The 21,520-nt window shown below is 41.8% G+C and overlaps 1 protein-coding gene across 1 annotated transcript in view; it reads right to left on the reverse strand.

Moving 5' to 3' along the window:
* Window positions 1-20,723, reverse strand: part of tmem232 (transmembrane protein 232) — a 28,281-nt gene extending 7,558 nt beyond the window's left edge. The window contains exons 1-10 of the mRNA XM_079870751.1: window positions 20,592-20,723; window positions 20,369-20,480; window positions 19,877-19,982; window positions 14,115-14,272; window positions 13,885-13,981; window positions 13,026-13,147; window positions 12,794-12,942; window positions 12,558-12,669; window positions 11,646-11,823; window positions 10,712-10,881 (exon numbers count right to left, since the gene is read on the reverse strand). Coding sequence (XP_079726877.1) covers window positions 10,712-10,881; window positions 11,646-11,823; window positions 12,558-12,669; window positions 12,794-12,942; window positions 13,026-13,147; window positions 13,885-13,981; window positions 14,115-14,272; window positions 19,877-19,982; window positions 20,369-20,480; window positions 20,592-20,722 — 1,335 coding nt within the window. The 5' untranslated portion in view covers window position 20,723. The remainder of the gene's footprint in view (window positions 1-10,711; window positions 10,882-11,645; window positions 11,824-12,557; window positions 12,670-12,793; window positions 12,943-13,025; window positions 13,148-13,884; window positions 13,982-14,114; window positions 14,273-19,876; window positions 19,983-20,368; window positions 20,481-20,591) is intronic.
* Between the last annotated feature and the right edge of the window lie 797 nt (window positions 20,724-21,520).

The following is a 21,520-nucleotide window of genomic DNA, read 5'->3' on the forward strand; positions in this document are numbered from 1 at the left end:
GACGTCCACTCTCCAATCAGACACATTTAGGGATGGAGCTTGGAGGGCGTCGACTCTCCAGCCGCATACATTACGGGCTGGATGTTTTAGGCCGCTGACGCTCCATTCAGACTCATTGCAGGCTGGAGCTTGGATCGCATTTACACTCCAGTCACAGAGAGTGCGGACTGGAGCTTGGAGGGCATTAACACTCCAGTCGGACACATTGAGGGCTGGAGCTTGAAGGGTGTTCACACTCCAGTCGGACTCATTATGGACTGGAGCTTGGAGGATTTTAACACTCCAGTCGGACTCAGTGCGGACTGAAGTTTGGAGGGTGTAAAGACCCCAGTCAGACTCAGAGCAGACTGGAGCTTGGAAGGCATCGACACACCAGTCAAACTCATTCAGACTTGAGCTTGGATGACATCCATACTTCTGTCGGACTCAGTGTGGACTGGAGCTTGGAGGGTATTCCCACTCCTGTCGGACTCAGTGTGGACTGGAGCTCGGAGGCCGTCAACACTCCAGTCGGACTCAATGCAGGCTGGAGCTTGGAGGAGGACTTTTTTACTAGGTCTTCTCTGACCAAAAAGTACCATCCAAATTCCCTTTTCTTTTTACATTTCTTCTCCTTTCTTTCTCATTTTGTCACATCTACATCAAAAGCCAGGTGGTGTTGGAGTGGGACTTTTACACTGGAAATCGTATTTAAAAAGGAATGACCAATCAACCAAAAAACTTTACGAATATTAGGCCTAAGTAAATATGAAATCCTCTTAAATAGGGGTGTGCGATATGACAATATTTGATCGTGAATGATTAAAATTTCTCCACGATTCACTTTTTCGGAAATATCGTGATAAAGTGCACATTCTATCAATTGCAGTTCTATGGCATTCACCTACGTCACAACATGCAATGCAAGGCGCGCTAGATGTCGGCGTGTTAACAGGATCATATACATTGCTCGTGAGATTTAGCAACACAGTGACGATGGATGAAAACACGGAGGAGTTGGTCCCAAAAAAAAAAAAAAATTCAACATCGGTAATATGGAAATGGTTTGGATTTTCCATAACAGACACGGCGCAAACAACAGTTATTTGTAAATGTTGCAATGATAAGATTCGCATATCGGATGGCAACACGACAAATCTTTCTAACCACCTCAAAAGAAAACACCCTAAAGAATATGCTGACACTCAAATTGGGAGGGGACCCAGCGTGAGTGCATCGGGCACAACCATGCAGCAGACAGAGGCTACAAGTCAACAAACAACAACAACTCTAACGAAGGAGGCATTTAATAAGGGAACTCCATATGACAGGACAAGTAAACGCTGGAAAGATGTAACTGATGCAATGACATTTCACCTGGCCAAGGATACTGAACTGAACTGTGGAAAATGAGGGCTTCAAAAGACTGCTCCAAGTCGTAGATCTCCGTTTTCCGTCACGGCCATTCCATGGCTGTATTCCGAATGCCGCAGTAAGACACTAAATTTAAACCGTTACATTTTTTGCTACAACAGCTGATTTATGGTCAAACTTCCGTGGTCCGTACTTCAAAACCATATTTAAGTCTGACCATTCATTTCATTGATGACTGGAAGTTGTGCAGTGTGTGTCTAGAAACAACATACTTCCCAGAAGACCACACGGGAGAGCTCATAGCACAAGGCCTTAGGGAGGCACTTGAATGTTGGGGACTGAAAGAAGCGAACATGACCTGCATGACTACTGACAGTGGGGCTAACATGGTGAGGGCCTTGGAGCTCAACAGTTGGACACGTCTGCTGTGCTTTGGGCACAGACTTCACCTATAGGTGAGTGAAACTAAAAAATAAAATATTGTCACTGGCATTTAGGAGTTTGTTTGTAATACTAAATATTTACTGATTACATTAGGAACACTGAACAGAGTAAAATTATGAGATTAGTTTACAATATAAATTGCATTATTATATTTAAATGTTTTGTATATGAAAAAAATGGTATTGTAGCACAATCTGTTTGGTTTCAATAAAATATTACAATTGAAAAATAAAAACATTTGTGGATTAAAATGTAATTAAATCTAATTAATACAGTTTATCGTCCCAAAGACCCTCGTGTTGAACGCATAACATATATCTGCAAGAAAGTTGTCAGTTCATTCTCAATAATGCTCAAACTGAGCTGAAACTACTTCAACAGAAACTCATCACAGAGTCCCCAACATGATGGGGTTCCAGACTCAACATGATTGAGAGAGTGCTTGACCAGGAAAATACCATTTTGCAGGTCCTGAAGGCAGACCGTAAGACGAGGCATTTGGTCCCATCATGGCAAGACATTGACGTGATGGAGTCTGTGAAAAAGGCACTGAGTCCACTGAGAGACTTTACTGATGCACTCTCCGCTGAGGACTATGTGAGTGAGTCCTACGTAAAGCCAGTGCTTTACCTGTTGAAAGTCAACATCTTGAGCCTGAATTATGACACTGAACTAACAAAAACAATGAAGACAACCATTCTCAATATCCTCACTGACAAATATCAGGATCCCACCACTGATGGCCAACTGGATATGGCTTCGCTTGTTGATCCCAGGTATAAAACCCAGTACATTGACAGCGACAAGATAGAGGGAATACAAGCCAGAGCTGTATCTGAGCTGGATTCTTTGCTGACCGTACAGTATCCAGCAGCATCGGTTCAGCCGCCTACATCTGCCACCACATCACAGAGCCCTGATGCAGAACAAACACCACCCAAGAAAGCAAAGAAATCACTTGCCAGCTTTTTGAAAACCTCAGCTGCTGTAAGTGCATCTGCAGCTGCAAGATCAGCTTCCTTATCTCTAAAAGAGGCAATAGAAGGGGAATTGGAGGGATACTTGTCCACACCGAATGCAGAAAGTGAGTTGAATCCCTTGGAATGGTGGAAAGTCCATGAGGCAAACTTTCCAAGAGTTAGCCAACTTGCTAGAAAGTACTTGTGCATTCCAGCAACAAGTGCTCCCTCAGAAAAAGCCTTCATCACTGGTGGCAAAATCGTCATGTGCCAAAGGCAACTCTCAAGCCAGATAAAGTCAAACAAGTTTTCCTCTAAAAATGTGTGATTTTGATTAGTCATACTTTACATTCTTAGAAGGAGATATGCGTTGTAAGAATGGGAAAGGTTTGTTCTTAAGCTGCTTACAAGTTTACAAGAGTCAGGATTCAGAAATATTTTTGCCCCTTTGGTTGATTGTTCAGGTTCTGAATCACATTGCACTTTAAAAAATTTACTTAAAGGGGTGGTATAATGCCCCTTTTTACAATATGTAAAATAAGTCTCTGTTGTCCCCAGAGTGTGTACCGGTATGTGAAGTTTTAGCTCAAAATACCCCACAGATATTTTTTTACAGCATGTTAAAATGAGGGTCAGTAAAAATGCGTTGTTTCATCGTCGTTTCGAAATCATAACCAACCACCCCTTTAAGAGATTAAAAAAGGTAGTTTACATATTGTATTTGACTTTTCTTTATTAAGCTATTTATGGTGTTGTGTTTTACCTTTTGAAGCAAATGTTTATTTTGGGATAAACATTTGATACGTTTTGGTGGATGTGTCAAAAATGTCAGTCCAATCAGCAGCAACATGTATATAAACCACGCGGTATTAAAGAGACAGCTCGCACAATGGGTCCAAGTAAAGTCGTTTACAAATGTGTCCGCTCCAGCTCGGTATACGCAACAATTGAAGATATTCGAATACATGTTTGTCGTAAGAGTTATTTAGTAAAAATATAGCATATCAACAGTGATCAGCAATAATGATAAGCCTAATAATCATAATAAAATAATAAGGTCATATAGATCATAAAACAGTCTTGGAGGTAAGAGGTGGATTATCCCTCATCCTGAAATGCGAGGCAAATGTTGGATTACAATAATTAGGAACCACAGTTTCCACAAATCCCTTCACTCAACTGGGATATTCTCTTTTATTCTGGACAGTAAGGGCAGTGACTGTAACATTGAGCGTATTTTGCAGTATTAAACACGTATTTATACCTATTTCATCAGGCTCTGAAAATTCTTCAAAAAGAACACAAAAAATGGCCTTCTCAGCTGCCATAGTTGCAACTCTTGCGTCATCAGAACAGGGTGTTCAACGCACCACCGTTTCCATTTAAAAAACGTTTTGCAACTTTTTGTCGGGGCTGGCCGCTGGCCGCTAGCCCTGGTGTGAGTGAGTGGAGGTGGGGCTGATTTGCATATTCATAGAACTGCATATACTAAATGAGACAAGAGTGTAGTTACATTCAAGCTATTTTAAGGCATGAAGATTTTTTTTATTGAAAAAACATTTAAATATGTCATTTTGGTGATCAAAGATGAGTTTTAAGGGATACAATTATTGACTACAGGGGGACTTTAATATTACATCAGCTATGATAGCAGTAAATTATTAAGTGATTATTCTGTAATGTTTGGCAGGGCTCTGCAGTGCAAGCATTTCATTCATGTGCAAGCAAAAAAACACTTTGGTGCATCTGACCAATAAATTATGTGCCTCACAAATTATATATTAACAACTTTAATATGACATTAAGAAACAATTTCACGTTATTTGATCATTAATTAAAATACATTCAGATAGTTAATGATAGGTTTAAATAAAAAGGGTGGGGGGGGGGGGGGACTTTACAAGCGCCACTGATAATGCATGCATACAGGTGTACATCAGCAGGCCTGTTTTGTTCATTCATTGCAGATCATATAAAAACATCCACACTGTGGTAAATAACTGCCATTTATAACATTTAGTACCGCCATTGTTGGATCCATATATGTCCAGATGTACAGACACACATAGTATAACACAGTAAAGAATACAGTGATACAAAATAAGTGTTATTGTATTCATTTGAGATTTTATGAGGCAAATTAAAATAACTTCCAACCCCACTCGCAGCACTCATATGAGATAGCAGCAATAGCAAACCATACAATCATGGCTGGACATTAACACACGCCAACCCGGCAAATTGCGGGTGGATTTCAGCAGTGAAGTGTAACGCTGTCACTCCTACAAGGGGTTGAATTTTATATATAATATATAAAGTTTTCAATTGTAGTCTTTTAAAAGGCATTTGAAATAATAAACTAAGTGCAATCAAAAATATTGATTATTTGATACATCGATCCTGAAATATCTAAAACACTTCCGAAACTAATTTTCCACCGAATAGAGACTCGATACTAGCTGAGCTTTCTCACTCTGTCATCTCTCCGACAGCAAGTTGACAAACAAACACGCCTCCCCTCACTCACTCGTTTCATTTGCTCCGGATGAATATTGTTGGTGTTATAGGGCTTGAATTTTGGCATGGGATTGCGCATAATTTTACTCATTCCCACATTTTGAGCTCACACTCAAAGAGTGCACACATAAAGCCTCCTCTCAGCATTAAATTTAGTTTTTTTTTTTTTTTTTGCTGCTGATTGCGCTTCAACAGTCAAATACACAAAATAATTTCAAAATGCTGGTCTTGGTGAGTATTCACATAAACACTGTTATGTTTTAAGTGAACGTAAACAGTTGAGAAAGAAAAGGGAAAGACCCGTCCAAAGCTCCTCATCTAGATCTATCTGCGAGCCCCATGACTGCAGAAGCAGCGCTGGTCCCGAGCCGAGGTGAGGTAGCCTGGCTACCATCCTCCCTGAAGAGAGCCAGGTGGGAGTGGAGCATTTTCACTGCCCCAAAAGGGATGACCGTGCAATTACTGACGTAATAGTGAGACAAAATCCAAATAAATAACCTAATTTAGTGATACTTAAAAAAAAAAAAAATATCAATAAACATATTAAAGTAGGTAATATATATATTTTTAAAACATATTGTCAATTTGTGGCACATCTGTATTTGAGTGCCATGTGCCACTGAAAGTTTTGCAATACCAGAGGTTATTTACTTACATCAGTATAGATGCTCAACTCATCTGTCAGTCACTACTGGAGGTATCACAACATACGGCGACATGTTCTGCGATTTGGTGTCAGTGTTTCACGACAATGTCAGTGACACATACCACTATTCACTGGCACATGCCAATGAAGACCGGATGTGCCACAAAGCATAGCGACGTGTGCCCCTGGCTTCTTTGCATCAGGTGCCAAATCACTTAATGTTAAAAAGACAGAACCACCAAACTATCGTATTGGTTTCGGCCGATATCACTCTGAATCATACTCTGAAATTTAGTATCGGTGCATCTCTACTTATCATTGCATCTAAACCAACAATATGTTTATTAGATCCAATACCCACTAAACTACTGAAAGAGTTATTACGTGTTGCAGAAGAGCCTCTAGGTCTCCCAAGACTCCTCAAGCTGGCAGTTATTAAGCCTCTCATTAAGAAACCACATTTAGATCCAAATGAATTTGTAAATTACAGACCCATTTCAAATTTTCCATTTATGTCTAAAATACTAGAAAAACTTGTCTCAATTGTGCTCCTTCCTGCAAAAAAATTATATCTATGAAAATGTTCAGGCCCTATCATAACACAGACACTGCGCTCGTTAAAATTACAAATGATTTACTTATAGCTACTGACCAAGTCTCAATACTAGTTTTACTTGATCTTAGTGCTGCGTTTGACACTATATATCATAAAATACTCTACTACAAAATGATACTGGGATTCAGGGACCGGTATTAAGGTGGTTTAGACTGTACCTATCAGACGTTACAATTTTGTCTATTTAAACAGGGAAAGATCTAAGATAACATCAGTAAATTATGGAGTGCAGCAAGGATCTCTGCTATTTTCAATATATATGCTGCCACTTGGTAATATTATAAAAAAAAACATGGAATTACTTTCCACTGCTATGCAGATGATACTCCGTTATATATTTCATCATGACCAGATTACATCTCTAAATTATCCAAGTTGACAGAGTGTGTAAAAGATAAAAAATACTGGATGACCTGTAATTTTCTTCTATTAAATTCAGATAAGACTAAGGTATTACTTATTGGACCAAAAACCTGTACACAGAATCTCTTAGAATTCAATTTGCATTTAGAAGGATGCACTGTTACTTCATCCTCTACAGTTAAAGACCTGGGAGTTAACCAATATTAGACAGCAAGTTGTCTTTTGAAAATCATATTTCATATGATACAAAAACAGCCATCTTCCACCTCAGAAACATCGCTAAGCTACGGAACATGCTATCTGTTTCTGAAAAGTTAGATTAGACTAGATTACTGACATGCATTACTAGCTGGCTGTCCTGCATCCTTAATAAACAAGCTACAATTAGTACTCACTAGGTCAAGAAAATAAGATCTTATAACACCAATTATATCATCTATACACTGCTTATCTATTAGGTTCCGTATAAATTATAAAATACTGCTACTGACTTATAAGGCCCTAAACGGTTTAACTCCTGTGTGTTTAACAGATCTTCTATAGCCCAATAATCCATCACGCTCTTTAAGGTCACAAAACTCTGGGCTTCGGGCAGTACCTAGGATTACTAACTCCACTAAAGGAGGGAGAAAGCTTTCGCATTTGGCTCCTAAACTCTGGAATAGCCTTCTTGATAATGTTCGGGGCTCAGACACACTCTCCCAGTTTTAATCGAGATTAAAGACACTTCTCTAACTAGTTACTAGAGTACGTCAGCTCCAGTTTGGATCCAGCCTCTTATGAAGACTTCAGATGCCCAACATTTTTAAAAAGAAATCTATTATGTTCTATTTTTGGCAAATGTAAAGCCCCTTTCATACCAAAAGAGAAATGACTACAAACTTTGAAACAGTTTTACATAAGTCTGACTAAGTCTTAACTCCCAGACTAGGTGTAAGACCTAGCTGGCCCATCCATCGTTGTGGGTCCCTCTTGGAGTACGAGGGTATGGAAGCGAGCTCCGACCACACTCCCGCCACTGAGAGTGAGAGTTTCTGGCTATAATAGACTCTTGTTTTGTTTTTGGAGAGTTGGATCCCCTGCCTCCTTTAATCAAGCCCAAATTTGAATCTTCATCATCAGACCCGCTGGCCCCACCCAACCTCCATCTCTCACCTACTCTCTAAACTACAACCTTGGCCTTAATATGTGTATTGTCAATCCCAGTGTTTCTCGTCAATCTCCTCTCCAAGCCTCAGCCACTCCTGCCACCCAGTCATCACTGTCTCCCATCAGCCCCTTAGTACCACTCCAGCCTCCTCTCAGTGGTGTGGCCATACCTCGTGCCTGCTGTGAGCCACCTCCTCCTGGTCATGGGGAGTCCGTGGCTCCGCCTTCAGCCTCAGAACGCTCCAATCCACCTCGACCCATTGCCCTGGCTCCTGGACCTGTGCTCCTTTCTCCAGCAAGGAGCATCAGGCATTCGGGCTCCCTCAGACCGTTGGCTCCACCTGTGTCGGACATTGCACCACTCTCGCCACGAATCTGCAGGCCGTCCGCTGCTTTCTGGCTCCACCCCTAAAGCTCAGTCATCCCCATGGTGCTGTCTGGATGCCTACTTCAATGGCTCCTCCCTTCAGCACCACCGCCATGAATCACAGTTCTGGCTGTGACCTGGGTCATCACCTGCCTGTCCCTGTTCAAGGCCATTGCCTGGATCACACCACCCTGGACTTTCCGTTCAATCCCTCTCCTGGACTTTAGTCCTCCACCAGAGCCTCTTCCATTCATCTGCCGGCACGAGGTCCCGCCTGTCTGGGAGGGGGCGTAATTTCACAGTTTCACTCAGTTTGGAATTTTGCACCGTTTCTCCCTGCTTAGTTTGTTGTCATGGTTACTCATTTGGTTCGTCATTCAGTTCAGGTGTGTCGTGTGTGTGATTTAATGTTTGCCTGTGTATTTAAGTTCCCTTGTTTCTGTTCATTGTTGTCGGGTCTCATCTATGTTTGGATGTGTGATATGCTACTCTCTTTATGTGGATTTATTAAAGACCGCCTTATTCCTTCATCTTCATATTCATGTGTGTTCTGGCAACACAATCTGTAACAGCCTCAGCCTGAAGGAAATGCAAATTCATGTCTGTACAGCTCTCAAACCTTTCAGCTGTGCTGACATTCTGGATTACAGAAGAATAGGACGCAGGAAAAGAAAGAAGAAACTTTTACTTCAGCAATAAAAACAAAAATTAAACAAATGTGATGTTTATCTAAAGTTATTTAAGCTTTTTGGTATGGTTGAATTTGATCATCAAGAGTTAGCAGCTGTTATGATTTGGTGGTGGTGGTGGTAAGACAGCATTCAGTTTAATGATAAATGTAATCTTAAGTCATAGTCCATACCAGGCAGAGGGTCAAGTGCATGTAATCAGTCCAAACACACATACAATCCACGGAGGGCTAACAGAAACGAGGAATCCAAAACTCAAGCAGAGATAAACATAACATAGGACCTGCTCGAAATGCTGACAGTGAATGCAAACCAAAACAAACAAGACTTAATAATGAATGCAGCGCAAAAGGCATTTAAATAGACAGGGTAATGAACTAAGAAAGCAAGACACAGCTGAAACAGGTTAACTAATAATGGGCAGAGTACTAAGAAATGAAGTCCGGGAATAAAAGAGTCTATGGAAACAGTGAGGGACGAGGCTGCCATCTGCTGGTACTTAAGGTTACAGCAGCTGACAGATCTAACGGCAGCAAAAATATTGGTTAATAAAGTGAGATTAAATACATAAAGTATACTTTTTTCCTTTTTTACATATTTAATCATTGCAGTGCACATAACACCTCTGCACCTTTACTCCCAAATTCTCTCAACATGGGGACAGGAGAGGTGTCAGTCGATAAATTATTATTTGAAAAGTAACTCAGATATTTTGATGTAAATTTAAAAGTAATGCAATTCTATTTACTTGAAAAAATTCATCTGATTACGTAACTCGCGTTACTTTTAATGCATTACTCCCAACACTGCTCGTAACTAATGTTTGCTGACTTCAGAAACATAAATCCCTCTTAAGCAGAGGGAAATATTCTAAACAAGAAAAGCCTAGTGAAAAGACATAAGAGTAAGAGACATAAGTGTTAATAAGAGTAATTGACAGGCCAGTTTAAAGGGTTAGTTCACCCAAAAATGAAAATTCTGTCAGTAATTACTCACCCTCATGTTGTTCCAACCCCGTAAGATCTTCGTTCATCTTCGGAACACAAATTAAGATATTTTTGATTAAATCTGAGAGCTGGATCACTCCTCCATAGCATAGGCTTCTAAGGCATTATAACTTGCTGGCCCAGAAAATGTATTAAAGACATCGTTAATATAGTCCAAGTGACACAGTGGCTCAATCTTAAGTTTATAAAGCGACGAGAATACTTTTTGTGCGCAAAAAACCCCCAAAATAACGACTTTACACACATGACCAGCGTCAGCACAGATGCGCTGCGCAGTTATTCTACGTGAAAAGACTCGAGGCCCAGAGACTATATTAACGATGTCTTTAATACATTTTCTGGGCCAGCAAGTTATAATGCCTTAGAAGCCTATGGAGGAGTGATCCAGCTCTCAGATTTAATAAAAAATATCTTAATTTGTGTTCCGAAGATGAACGAAGGTCTTACGGGGTTGGAACAACATGAGGGTGAGTAATTACTGACAGAATTTTCATTTTTGGGTGAACTAACCCTTTAAGGGCAATTGTTTTTTTCTTCAGTTGTGAGTAGTGTGTTAATATTTGGACTAAATTTACTTTGTAGTAGCAGGAAGCTGGAGTACCTCAATGATCCTCACAGCATTAATTATGCGGGGGTCTGTCTCCTGGTTCAGGTGTTTCTGAAGTGTTATCCAGGCAGTGTTCCTCAGACTCTCTGAAAGCGTGATCCTCCGGCTGATGTGTGCCAAACCCTGAACCACACTGTACCGCAGCCTCCATTTGTCTTCATGCGCTACAGACACAGATACCTGCTTTACTTGTCTTTATAATAGACATTATGACTAGTAGCCCCAAAAAGTATTTGAAAAGGCGTTTTTTTTTTTGGGTTGCAAATACTTTTAGTGGATGTATGTTATGAAAGTCAGTTCTCCTCAAGTTAACACAGGTGTCCTGCAGTGCAAAGTAACCACAGGTGTAATAAAGAAACGTAATTTTCTGTGACAATACTTTTTGGAAGCCACTGTATATAAACTTTATCCCATATACTTGTATTATGTAATTACCCACTAGTACTACCTCTAGTTCTGAGTATGATTCTAGTTTAATGCAGACATTGGCTGCGTCCGAAAGCTTAGGCAGCTGACTTGTTGCCTCGCTGCCTTGTCAGGCAATGACTTTGCAGCGTTTATGCATGAAGATACCTCAACAAACTGATTTCAAACTTCTGAGGCGTAACGGTTTACTGATCTATGGTTTAGTGAACAAAATAGAGAGAGAGCTTTGGTTATAACTAAGCTAATATTTCATTACTACAATAGTAATTTACAATAGCAAAGAAATGCCATAAAAAGGGGAAAACGTTGGTCAAAAATGTACATTTACACACAAACCAACCACCAGCCACTAGATGAAGATATCTCAGGAGACAGGAAGTGAAGTTAACATTGGGTTTGGATGTGCCTTGATGCCTTCCAACCTTGGAATGCATCCTCCAAAGGCAGCATTTTAAATCTTTCGGACACAGCCTTTATGCATATTTCTGTTTAAAGAACTTACATTGTTTTAACAAAGTTAAAAGTCCTCCAGAACATCTGCACGGAGAAGAGTTTGACAGCCCAATGAGGGCTGTTTTCTTAATTTCAGCACAGCTGCTGTTAAGGCAAATGTCAATCAAAATGGAGCAGTATATGTGCTCCAGCTGCCATGGCCAGGATGCTTTCTGTGATGCCATTTCCTGCATAAACAAAATACAAACAAATAAATAAATGAAAATACTTTCACAAAATGAGTATTAATTAATCAAATGATTAAAGATTTATTCAGAACCTTTTCTTTGACAGAGATTTATTTAAAGGAATATCTCACACACAAAAAAAGAACATTTCGTTTCTGTTCTGTCCAGATTCTGTCAGTTATCTTATTTGTCACCAGCCTCAATGATGCTAATTTTTTAGTCCAATCTAATTATTTATTCAAAAATACATTAAAATGCAAATCCATAAATACATCTATAAGTGTATATTCAGCTTCTGGTTGTGAAACCGCTGAGATTGAAATTCCTAAAGAAATGGGATAAACTTTCACAGGTGAGAATGTGTTGCTTCGTGTTTTTATTATGTATTAACTCAATATTACAGCTTTTTTTATTACAGGTAACTTTTTAATGTCTTGTTAACTGACACCGTCATCTTGTTGTATTCTGTTAGTTCAGCAAAATCATCTGCTGAAGTCTATTGCAGATATAGATATTCATACATGCGTCTAACTACGGTTGCAGATGCACAGCCAACTAGCTCTCAAGTGTTGATGTATAGCAGCCCATAGAAACAGCCGATCTGTGCATTTTTATCTTTGTTGGACACTCTTTGTCAGTGATCCACCATCTTGATGTTCTAAACCCATATTACTTTCTGATTCTCACTTTTTTTTAAACTATTCCTTTAAGTTCATAAGTACTTTCTTAAGCACCTGAGTGCTTTCTTGTGTTTGGACCATGTGAAGGCTCATAAGGGTCTGAAGGCACAGCATGCTAGATTTGGCAGCCTCTCCCAGAATCATCAGTCCTAACCCACAGTCGACCCTGAGAACAGTGGAGGTAAAAAAGACTGATGTTACTCTGGGATTTTAACCTACAGTTCCACCTATAAGCTGCTTATATCACATAAAAACCTGTGGAAAGTATCTCACAAACACACTTCACGCACCAGTTGTCTTGTTGAAGTTTATCTCTCAGCAACATAAGCTGTTTGATCACTTGAGAGAGCTGTGTGCCATTGTTTTGCACACAGTGATAGCTGAAAAGGCACTGCCTTAGGACCTGGTTAACACCATGCTCCTGTGCTTCCACAGAGACCTGTCAATCAAATAGAGTTTTCAATACAGTGAATCGTTCAGTTCAGCACTTCTTTTCTGATATAATTGACCTAGCCTTCAAACCTGCACTGAAGTGTCCTCGGTAAGTTTGAGACCACACAGAACCTCCCCGACACGCATCATGAAGTGAACAGAAAATAACATGTTTGGGAAGTCTTGGTAGCGTGTTTCACACTTCAACAGCCCTGTCAACAGATAAAGACAGCTGCAAACTTTATATGCATTCCACTGATTCTTGCGACATTGGACAAAACATGTCCCACAATTTCACCTGCCATTTGGAACATTTAAACTTTGGAATCACATGTCCTCACTCTATAATCCAATACATCATTTGGTCACACTTTAGTTTAGGGTCCAGCTCTCACTATTGACTTACTATTAACTGTGTCTTTTGCCTCAAAAAACTCCTAATTACAGCTTATTAATAGTTAGTAAGGTAGTTAAATTTAGGTATTGAGTGGGATTAAGGGATGCAGAATATGGTCATGCAGAATAAGGCATTAATTTGTGCTTTATAAGTACTAATAAACAGCTAATATACTTGTAAGATGCATGCTAATAAGCAACTAGTTAATATAGTGATGTAGTGATTATTTATAACTGGATCGTAAACTAAAGTGTTACCCATCATTTTAATAAAATATAAATATATATTATAATAACATAATTATGGAAGCCCATTTCTACCACCTAAAAAAATAAATAATGCGTTGTTAAATCATAATTATGACATAATTATGTCTGACACCTTCAGACATAATTAAGCATTATTTTGAAGCATCATTTTGCTTTGCTTCAGCTATGATCAAGAGACTTTTTGATTCATGATTCATTTTATGAATTTGTCACAACCCTCAAAAATATGTCTTTTAACATTTTATTGTTTTGCACTAATGATTAAGTTGAGACAAGCTCAAACCTTTTAAGCTGTGAAGATAGATGCTGCTTAGCTGATGTCCATTTAAATTACCAGTCAGTTGAAAGATGAACAGCCTCAGAGAGACCAAATAACCAAGCTGTAAAAAAACAAAACTGTCAGCAGAACTATAAATAAAAAGAGACATATATAAATAAAGACTTATATATGGGTAATTAACTACTATACTAAAGGACCCATGTTTAGTGATATTTATATTGTGTAGCATTTACCTGCAGCATCTTCGTCTTATAAGAACTTGGAGGGTCCGACAGAGTTGTGTCAGAGGACAGGAAATACTGGATTGACTCTGCCAGGTGGAACAACACAGGGATCTGACCTGCATGGATGGGTGCATGGTCCAATGACACGACCAGGACATCCAGTGAATCTGAAAAAAATAAAATAAAAAATCATGGGCATGACCTTTCATATATTTTTTTTCATTGCGCTGATCACCGCTAAGGACCTTCACTCTTTCTGCGTGGTCTGCTTGGGCCTCAAACACGCTCAAGAAGCCTTGGAGAACCCGGAGAATTGCAGTCAGTGCCTTGTGCTGCCCAAAAAGCTTTTGTGACGGCGTCTTAAGTCGCAGTGACCCAGTGTGGCGAGCTCGGCCTTCCTGACTCAGATGGGGGACACGGTCATGACGACGTGCAACCGGGGGCCTCAAGGGGCGCTACTTCACTTATTTGGGCTGACCAGCCCAATCCTGCGTTTCCCGAAGAGGACATCTTCGCGGGCAACCTCCCGCTCGTCGACAAACCGGCCAGTTCCGACACAGCCCTTCTTGGGGTCTCAGAGGAAGCCATCCCGCCCTCTGGCGTTCCCCAGGCCTACGCCCCCACGGCCTTGCCTCAGTCCATCCTCCTGGAACATTAAGTGGCCGGCTCCACAGAGCGCCACCGACCAGGAAAGGGACATTTACGACGGGAAAGTGCTGGGACCCCCTCCCGGTCCAAGGAAACAACTCTTCCCCGTCCTTCCAGCGTGCGCGAAGCACATGAGGCACAACTGGAGCGACCCACTCGATCTCAAGCGCGGTCTCACAGTCCTTGAGGTGAAGGATATGGGTGACCCCCCCTGCTATCGAGCCTTCCATCGCCAGGCACCTTAACCCCGCCCAGGGCGGACTGCTCCCCCTAAGCCAGTCTTGCCCAACAAGATGGACCGTTTTTCTGCCTCAGTTCACCAGGCCGCTTACAAGTCCTCGGCCTTGGCTGTCAGGGCCCTGAACGTCTCTTCCCTCCTCTCCGCTTACCAGGCAGAGGTAGGTACCCTTGTGGAAGGAGATCCTTACGGTTAACGACGACCTCGTCCTCTGTAACGCTCGTCAGGCCGTCCAAGCCTGAGGGAACTCTATGGCGCTTTCTGTGGTGGGAGAGGGCGCGCTCTGGCTTAACCTTTCGGCCCTTCCTGACAGTGAGAAGAGGCGTATCGCGGGCGCTTCGGTAGAGCCCGGTCGGGCTCTCTTTGGCCCTGCCGTCGCATTGATGCAGCAATGATGTGACGCCAAAAAGAAGGAGGATGAGGCCTTCAAGTTATGCCTTCAAGTTATGCCAAGGTGCCCCCTGTGCGTTTGCCTAACCGGGGAAATCGACTCCCGTCGCGGCCACGGCAGGAAGACCATCAAACCCTACCCCCACTGACTCAAAACGCAAGCGGCCTACCTGATATTCAGCCGATGTGGGCATCGAGTCTGCCCAGCCCATGTGTTCAGTGGACGTTGTGTGTTCTCCCCCCTACGTTCAACGGGTCTGTTGTGAGGAAAAGTGCAAAAGCAGTGTCACCACACCGCATATACTCTGTTCCCCTCACCCAAATATTAAAGGCTTCGGCCCCAGTGTTCTCCCAACACAAAACACACACAAAACACATTAAAACAAACAAATCAAATGAATTTGTTATGGAGAGAGGATCTCTCTCCGCAGAGAGAAATCGTCTACCTGCAGAGAGAGAAAATCTCTTTGAACCCCTGCATGTTGCCCCTAGTTTGTCCACAAGGGGGCGCTATTGCATCACAAATGAGCCAGCTTACACAGCGCCGCTCCGGCTCGGATGGGAACACTTGCGAGTCACAAATTGGCTTGGCAAACTGTTTCGGCATAGACGATTGGCTCATTATAGCCGAATCGAAGGAGAAAATGTTGCAGGACACCCGCCGTGTGCTCGCGCACATCACACCTCTCGGGTTCAGGGTGAATGTGAACGAGCAATTTTACACCCAGTCAAAATGTGATTTTCCTGGGCTTGGAGTTGAACTCAGTCTCCATGCAAGCGCTTCTCTCTCAAGAGCGTGTTCTCTCTCTAATGAACTGTCTGTCGCAGTTCAGAGAGGGGGCGAAAGTACAATATCACACATGCCTCAGACTGTAAGGTCTTATGGCTTCATCTATCCAGATTTTGCCGCTGGGACTCCTGAGAATGAGAGCATTCATGGAATGGGTTTTGTCACTACATTTCAGCCTGATACGTGATCTTTGCCGCTCTGTAACAGTGACGCGCTCCTGCTCGGCAGCTTTGCGTCACTGGAAGAGCGCAGACTTTTACACACAGGGAACCCCTCTGGGGACGGTTATGATGTGGAAAGTTGTGACGACAGATGCGTCCTTAACAGGCTGGGGTGCCACCCAGGAGGAGGGCAGAACGGTAAACGGATTGTGGCCGAGCAGACTACGTTCAGTGCACATAAATTATTTAGAGCTTATAACCATATGGAAAGCTCTGAATAATTTTCTGCCTGGCCTGCAGGGACATCATGTGCTCGTACGCTGCGACAATACCATGGCAGTGGCTTACATCAACCGTCAGGGCGGTGTACGCTCGTCGAAACTTTACGCTCTAGCTCACAAGCTTTTGGTGTGGAGCAGACGGGTTTTCCTGTCGTTACGCGCAACTCATGTTCCAGGCGTTCTGAACAGAGGAGCGGACCTTCTATCGAGGGGAAACCCAATCTACGGAGATTGGCGCCTTCACCCTCAGATAGTGGACATGTTATGGATGAGATTCAGACAGGCAACCGTAGATCTATTCGCCTCGCGCGAAAACTACCATTGTCCTATGTTCTTCTTGCTAAAGGACGAGGATGCGCCCCTTGGGGTAGATGCACTGGCCCATCCATGGCCCAAAGTGCTGCTGTATGCTTTTCCTCCCCTGTGCCTGATAATTCCCACACTGGCCAGGGTGAGAGAGCAGGGCCTGTCTCTCATTCTGATAGCACCCAGGTGGCACAAAGCACCATGGCTGGCGGAGATAATCCCTCTGTTATATGCCGAGCCGTGGCGCCTCCCCCTCCGTACAGACCTATTGTCCCAAGCGAACGGGGAGATTTATCACCCACACCCGGACAGGGTGGCTCTCTGGGCCTGGCCCGTGAGAGGACGAACCTAAGCGCACTGGGGCTTTTGCCGAGAGTGATTGCTACTATACAGAATGCCAGGGCCGTTTCTACACGGTACTTATATGGTTGTAAATGGCAAGTGTTTGAAGGGTGGTGCAATATGCGTGGTCTCACATCATATCAGTGCTCAGTTCCTGATATTTTGTGTTTGCTTCAAGACCTCATGGAAAAAGGGAGGTATTTTTCAACAATTAAGGTCTACCTGGCTGCGATTTCTGCCTGTCATGTGGGTTTTAAGGGCTCAACAGTCGGGCAGCATCCTCTAATCCGCAGATTTCTGAAGGGTGCCCATCGCTCTTTGCCAGTCGTCAAGAGAACTGTTCCTGAGTGGGACCTCTCCATGGTGCTGGAGGCTCTGTCTCAATATCATTTTGAGCCTCTGGGAAGTATTTCCCTAAAGCTGCTGTCTTTCAAGACGGCGTTGCTCTTGGCCTTGGCGTCAGCTAAACATGTCAGTGAGCTACATGCACTCTCGGTTCATTCCTTGTGCACTAAATTCTCTCTTAGTGGATATAAGGTTTCCCTTAAGCCTAATCCGGCCTTCATGCTGAAATGCTTCCCTGCGTTCACATCGGAGGTGTTAGAGCTGTCCACTTTTCACCCTCCACCTTTTTCCTCCGCGGAGGATCAGAGGCTGAATGCTCTGTGTCCTGTCCGTGCCTTACAGACATATATGACCAGGACCAGTGCTTTCCGGAAGAGTGACCAGCTGTTTGTTTCAAGGGCGCCCCCTCATAGAGGGAGTCCCATATCTAAGCAACGCCTCTCCCATTGGCTTGTGGATGCTATAGCTTTGGCATATGAATCAAAGGGAGTGCAGCCCCCAGGGGACATCAGAGCTCATTCCAAAAGGGGCTTAGCTGCCTCTTGGGCTTTGTTTAGGGGAGTGTAACTGCATGTTACGTCTGAGGATGTATACGGTGTGTCATATAGGTGTGAATGTGTATTTGGGTTTTGTTCTTTGCTCTCCTTGCCCTGTCTCTCTGTCTTTTCATTATTACGACAGGTACTCGAACCAGCTGTACTCAATCTATGGATGCCTGACGTGATTGGAGGGTGAAGGGGAGGAGCAAGGATATAACCAGGAGTGGATCTGTTGAGAGGAGAGAGAGACTTTTTGATGCCAGGATTAATTCCTCCTCCTGTTGGCCCAGATCGCATTGTTGATTTATGTGCTTATACATTTGTTGATTTGTTCCTGAGTAAGTGAGCTCAGGACGTGTTGTAAGTGTTCTTAAGTTGAAAAGAGAACTGAACCTGTATTATGTTTGATTTCCTTCTTATTTCATGTTAAGTATGTTATCTTTAATTATCCTGATTTGGGGAAGGTAGGGGGAGGGTGCCATCTTTGTTTGTATTCTTAATTTTCTCCTGTTTATGGATAGACAGGGAGAGAGGGAAGATTGATGTTATTTATTTTCTTTGGATTATCTTGTTCTAGGTAATTTACTAAGATTTCTGGGTTAGTTAGTTTAAGTTTTGTTTGTTATTTTGGCATAGCTCTCCCCCGAAGATATTATTATTTCTTTTTTTCTTTTTATTATAATTACTAAACTTTGTTTTTGTTATCCTTCTTGTGATTTGTTATTCTTTATATTTTTCAAATACAAAGATATTATTTGAATCTGTGGTTGTGTGATTTCTGGGACAGGAGGTTGGATTATCCTGGTACTCTCTCCAAGGGTTAATTTTCTTTATTTAATTTAAGTAAAACATTTTTTTATTACTTTGTTACTGACTCCCCAACCCTAGATGGGTAGTTATGTAACACTGCAGGACATCTGCTCCGCTGCCACTTGGGCTTCACCTCATACCTTTGTACGTTACTACCGGCTGGATGTCACCAGAATCTCGGTAGCACAATCCGTTTTAGGGGTGGGGTCTTCTTAGCCCCTCCCTGCAACCCCATTGGAAGTAAAAGAATAGGGGGTGAACGGGCCGGCAGGCATTTACATTCCTTCCTGGGTGTATATATACACATATATGTGTTGCTGGGGATATTATCGTGTGATATTATCATGTTTCATGTCCTGCATGTGCACAGTAGTTACGTGTGTGCATCAGGATTGCAGGATCATGATTATGGGACGTGTCAGGCACCGCCTCCTGGGGCGACCGTCCTTCTCTGGCTTACAGAACCTCACTGTGAGTGTATTGGGCAATCGGGGAGCTGTCCATGTCTCTCCCATAGGTGGATCTCGAACACGAGATGATGAAAGAGAACAATAGGTTACTATCGTAACCCTGGTTTTCTGAAACATCGAGTGGAGAGATCCACCAGCTTTGTCCCGCTTTCCGCACGAGAAGCGAATATACTTACTGGAGAATAGTAGCGCTTGCAGGCGTTATATGCCCTCAGGTAAGAGGGTGGGGCCTTACCTGGCATTGGCTGTGCGCTTCTGTCTGTCTAGCCAGACTTGGTGTAATTGGATGCTTCTGCAGAGGTCACATACGGATGCCCTTCCCATAGGTGGATCTCTCCACTCGATGTTTCAGAGAACCGGGGTTACGATAGTAACCTATTGTTCTCACCATGAATTCTGTAACATTGTAACATGATTTTTTTTGTAAAAAACAAAACAAAAACTGACACACCATTTCTAACTTTTCCATTGCACAAGCTGAGCAGAAGAAGCTGTGTCCAGGCCCCGGGGAGATCAACATGTTTGCCTTCACCACCAGATATGAATCCAGCACGACGCTGAGGACAAAAAATCGAGTGTTTTTATCAATAGAGGTTTGTCTCCACCTTGTGGCTGGAGAGAGTAATGCTCCAATTTCATTACAACTAGTCAGGCGCCCTTTTCGAAGGGTTCTGTGGCCAGTTGCACAAACTTAGCCACTATGTTAAGACTCTCTCTTAAGAACTAATTCGGCACACTTGAAATTAGTCAAAAGGTAATCAGGTAATTTTTTTTAATTCAAATTAGACCGATCTACCTTTTTACGTAACTGACTTTAAAAAGTTAGGAACAGACTTGAAGATAACAAGTAGACTTAATTTTACGCCTAGTCTAAGCGGTTTGTGCATTGAATTGATTTTAGACCAAATTAGGGCATTTAAACCATAAAGAAAATGTTTAATACCTTGCATCGAATAAGAAACACATCTGCGAGATTTTCATACTTTTCCTGCTCCTTGGAGCCTTGCGCCTGATTGTATTTTTCAACGAAGCCTTGTGTTGTTTCAAAGGGGTTTCTATAATAGGAAAATGTCATAGTCAGTGTCAGTTTAATAATAATAATAGTTCATTTTGGCATCAGCACTGCAGCAAACAATAAACCATTTGCGATTAATTTGTTTAAATACCTTCTGACACTGGAGGTTCTTGCAGTATCAGTTTCTTCGGCCCTTTTTCTGAAACGTTTTTTAAAATCCTTTTGTTGAGACTGAGAAACTATTCCTAAATAATGTTTGACAGGAATTTTGAGTATAGGCATACTGATGCGTTCAGGTTCACTAGTCTCGCACAACGCAAAAAGTCCACACACACTGCATGTGGACGTACCTCTAAGTGTTGCCTTGACTACCTTGTTAACAACAACATTTTGCGTATGTACCTATGAAAGCCTATTTTTGTCACCTAATAAAAATGCTTTGGTAAATCATATGACATAAAAGTCATAATTAGACAAAAAGTCAACATCATTACATACTTTTATAAAATATGACATTTTGACATATAAGTTGTAATTATTTATTTCTGAATTATTAATTACATTTATCAGAATTATTAATAATTAAATATAAATGTAAATGATGAGTTAAAACGATGTGACACGAAAAGTAGATAATTGAGTTTTTATGCCGTAATTTTACTTTTTATTTTTTCAATAATTACTTCTTAGTATATCATAATATCGACCTTTTATGTATGCATATGTATGTCATAATTATGATTTATCAAAACATGACGTTTTTTACTGTGACGGAAATGGCCTATACACAACATATATATATTTGCACACAGAGCGCCGCTGGTGTAGTGGTATCATGCAAGATTCCCATTCTTGCGACCCGGGTTCGATTCCCGGGCGGCGCATTAATTTTTCTCTCTGTAAATCTAAATATTTCACTGACTTTTCTTAGTCTATTATTGTTATACCATTCTGAACATTGCGCATACTGTAAATACATTTCTATTTAATGTACAGTGCGGTGGTCAGAAGCATTTTCAAATCTTGATTTTTTTGTGCGCTTTGTGGTTCGTACGCGCATGCGCTCTTGCATTTCCGGTC

Source organism: Squalius cephalus (genome assembly GCF_949319135.1).
Source record: "Squalius cephalus genome assembly, chromosome: 5".
In the NCBI taxonomy this organism is placed as follows: domain Eukaryota; kingdom Metazoa; phylum Chordata; class Actinopteri; order Cypriniformes; family Leuciscidae; genus Squalius; species Squalius cephalus.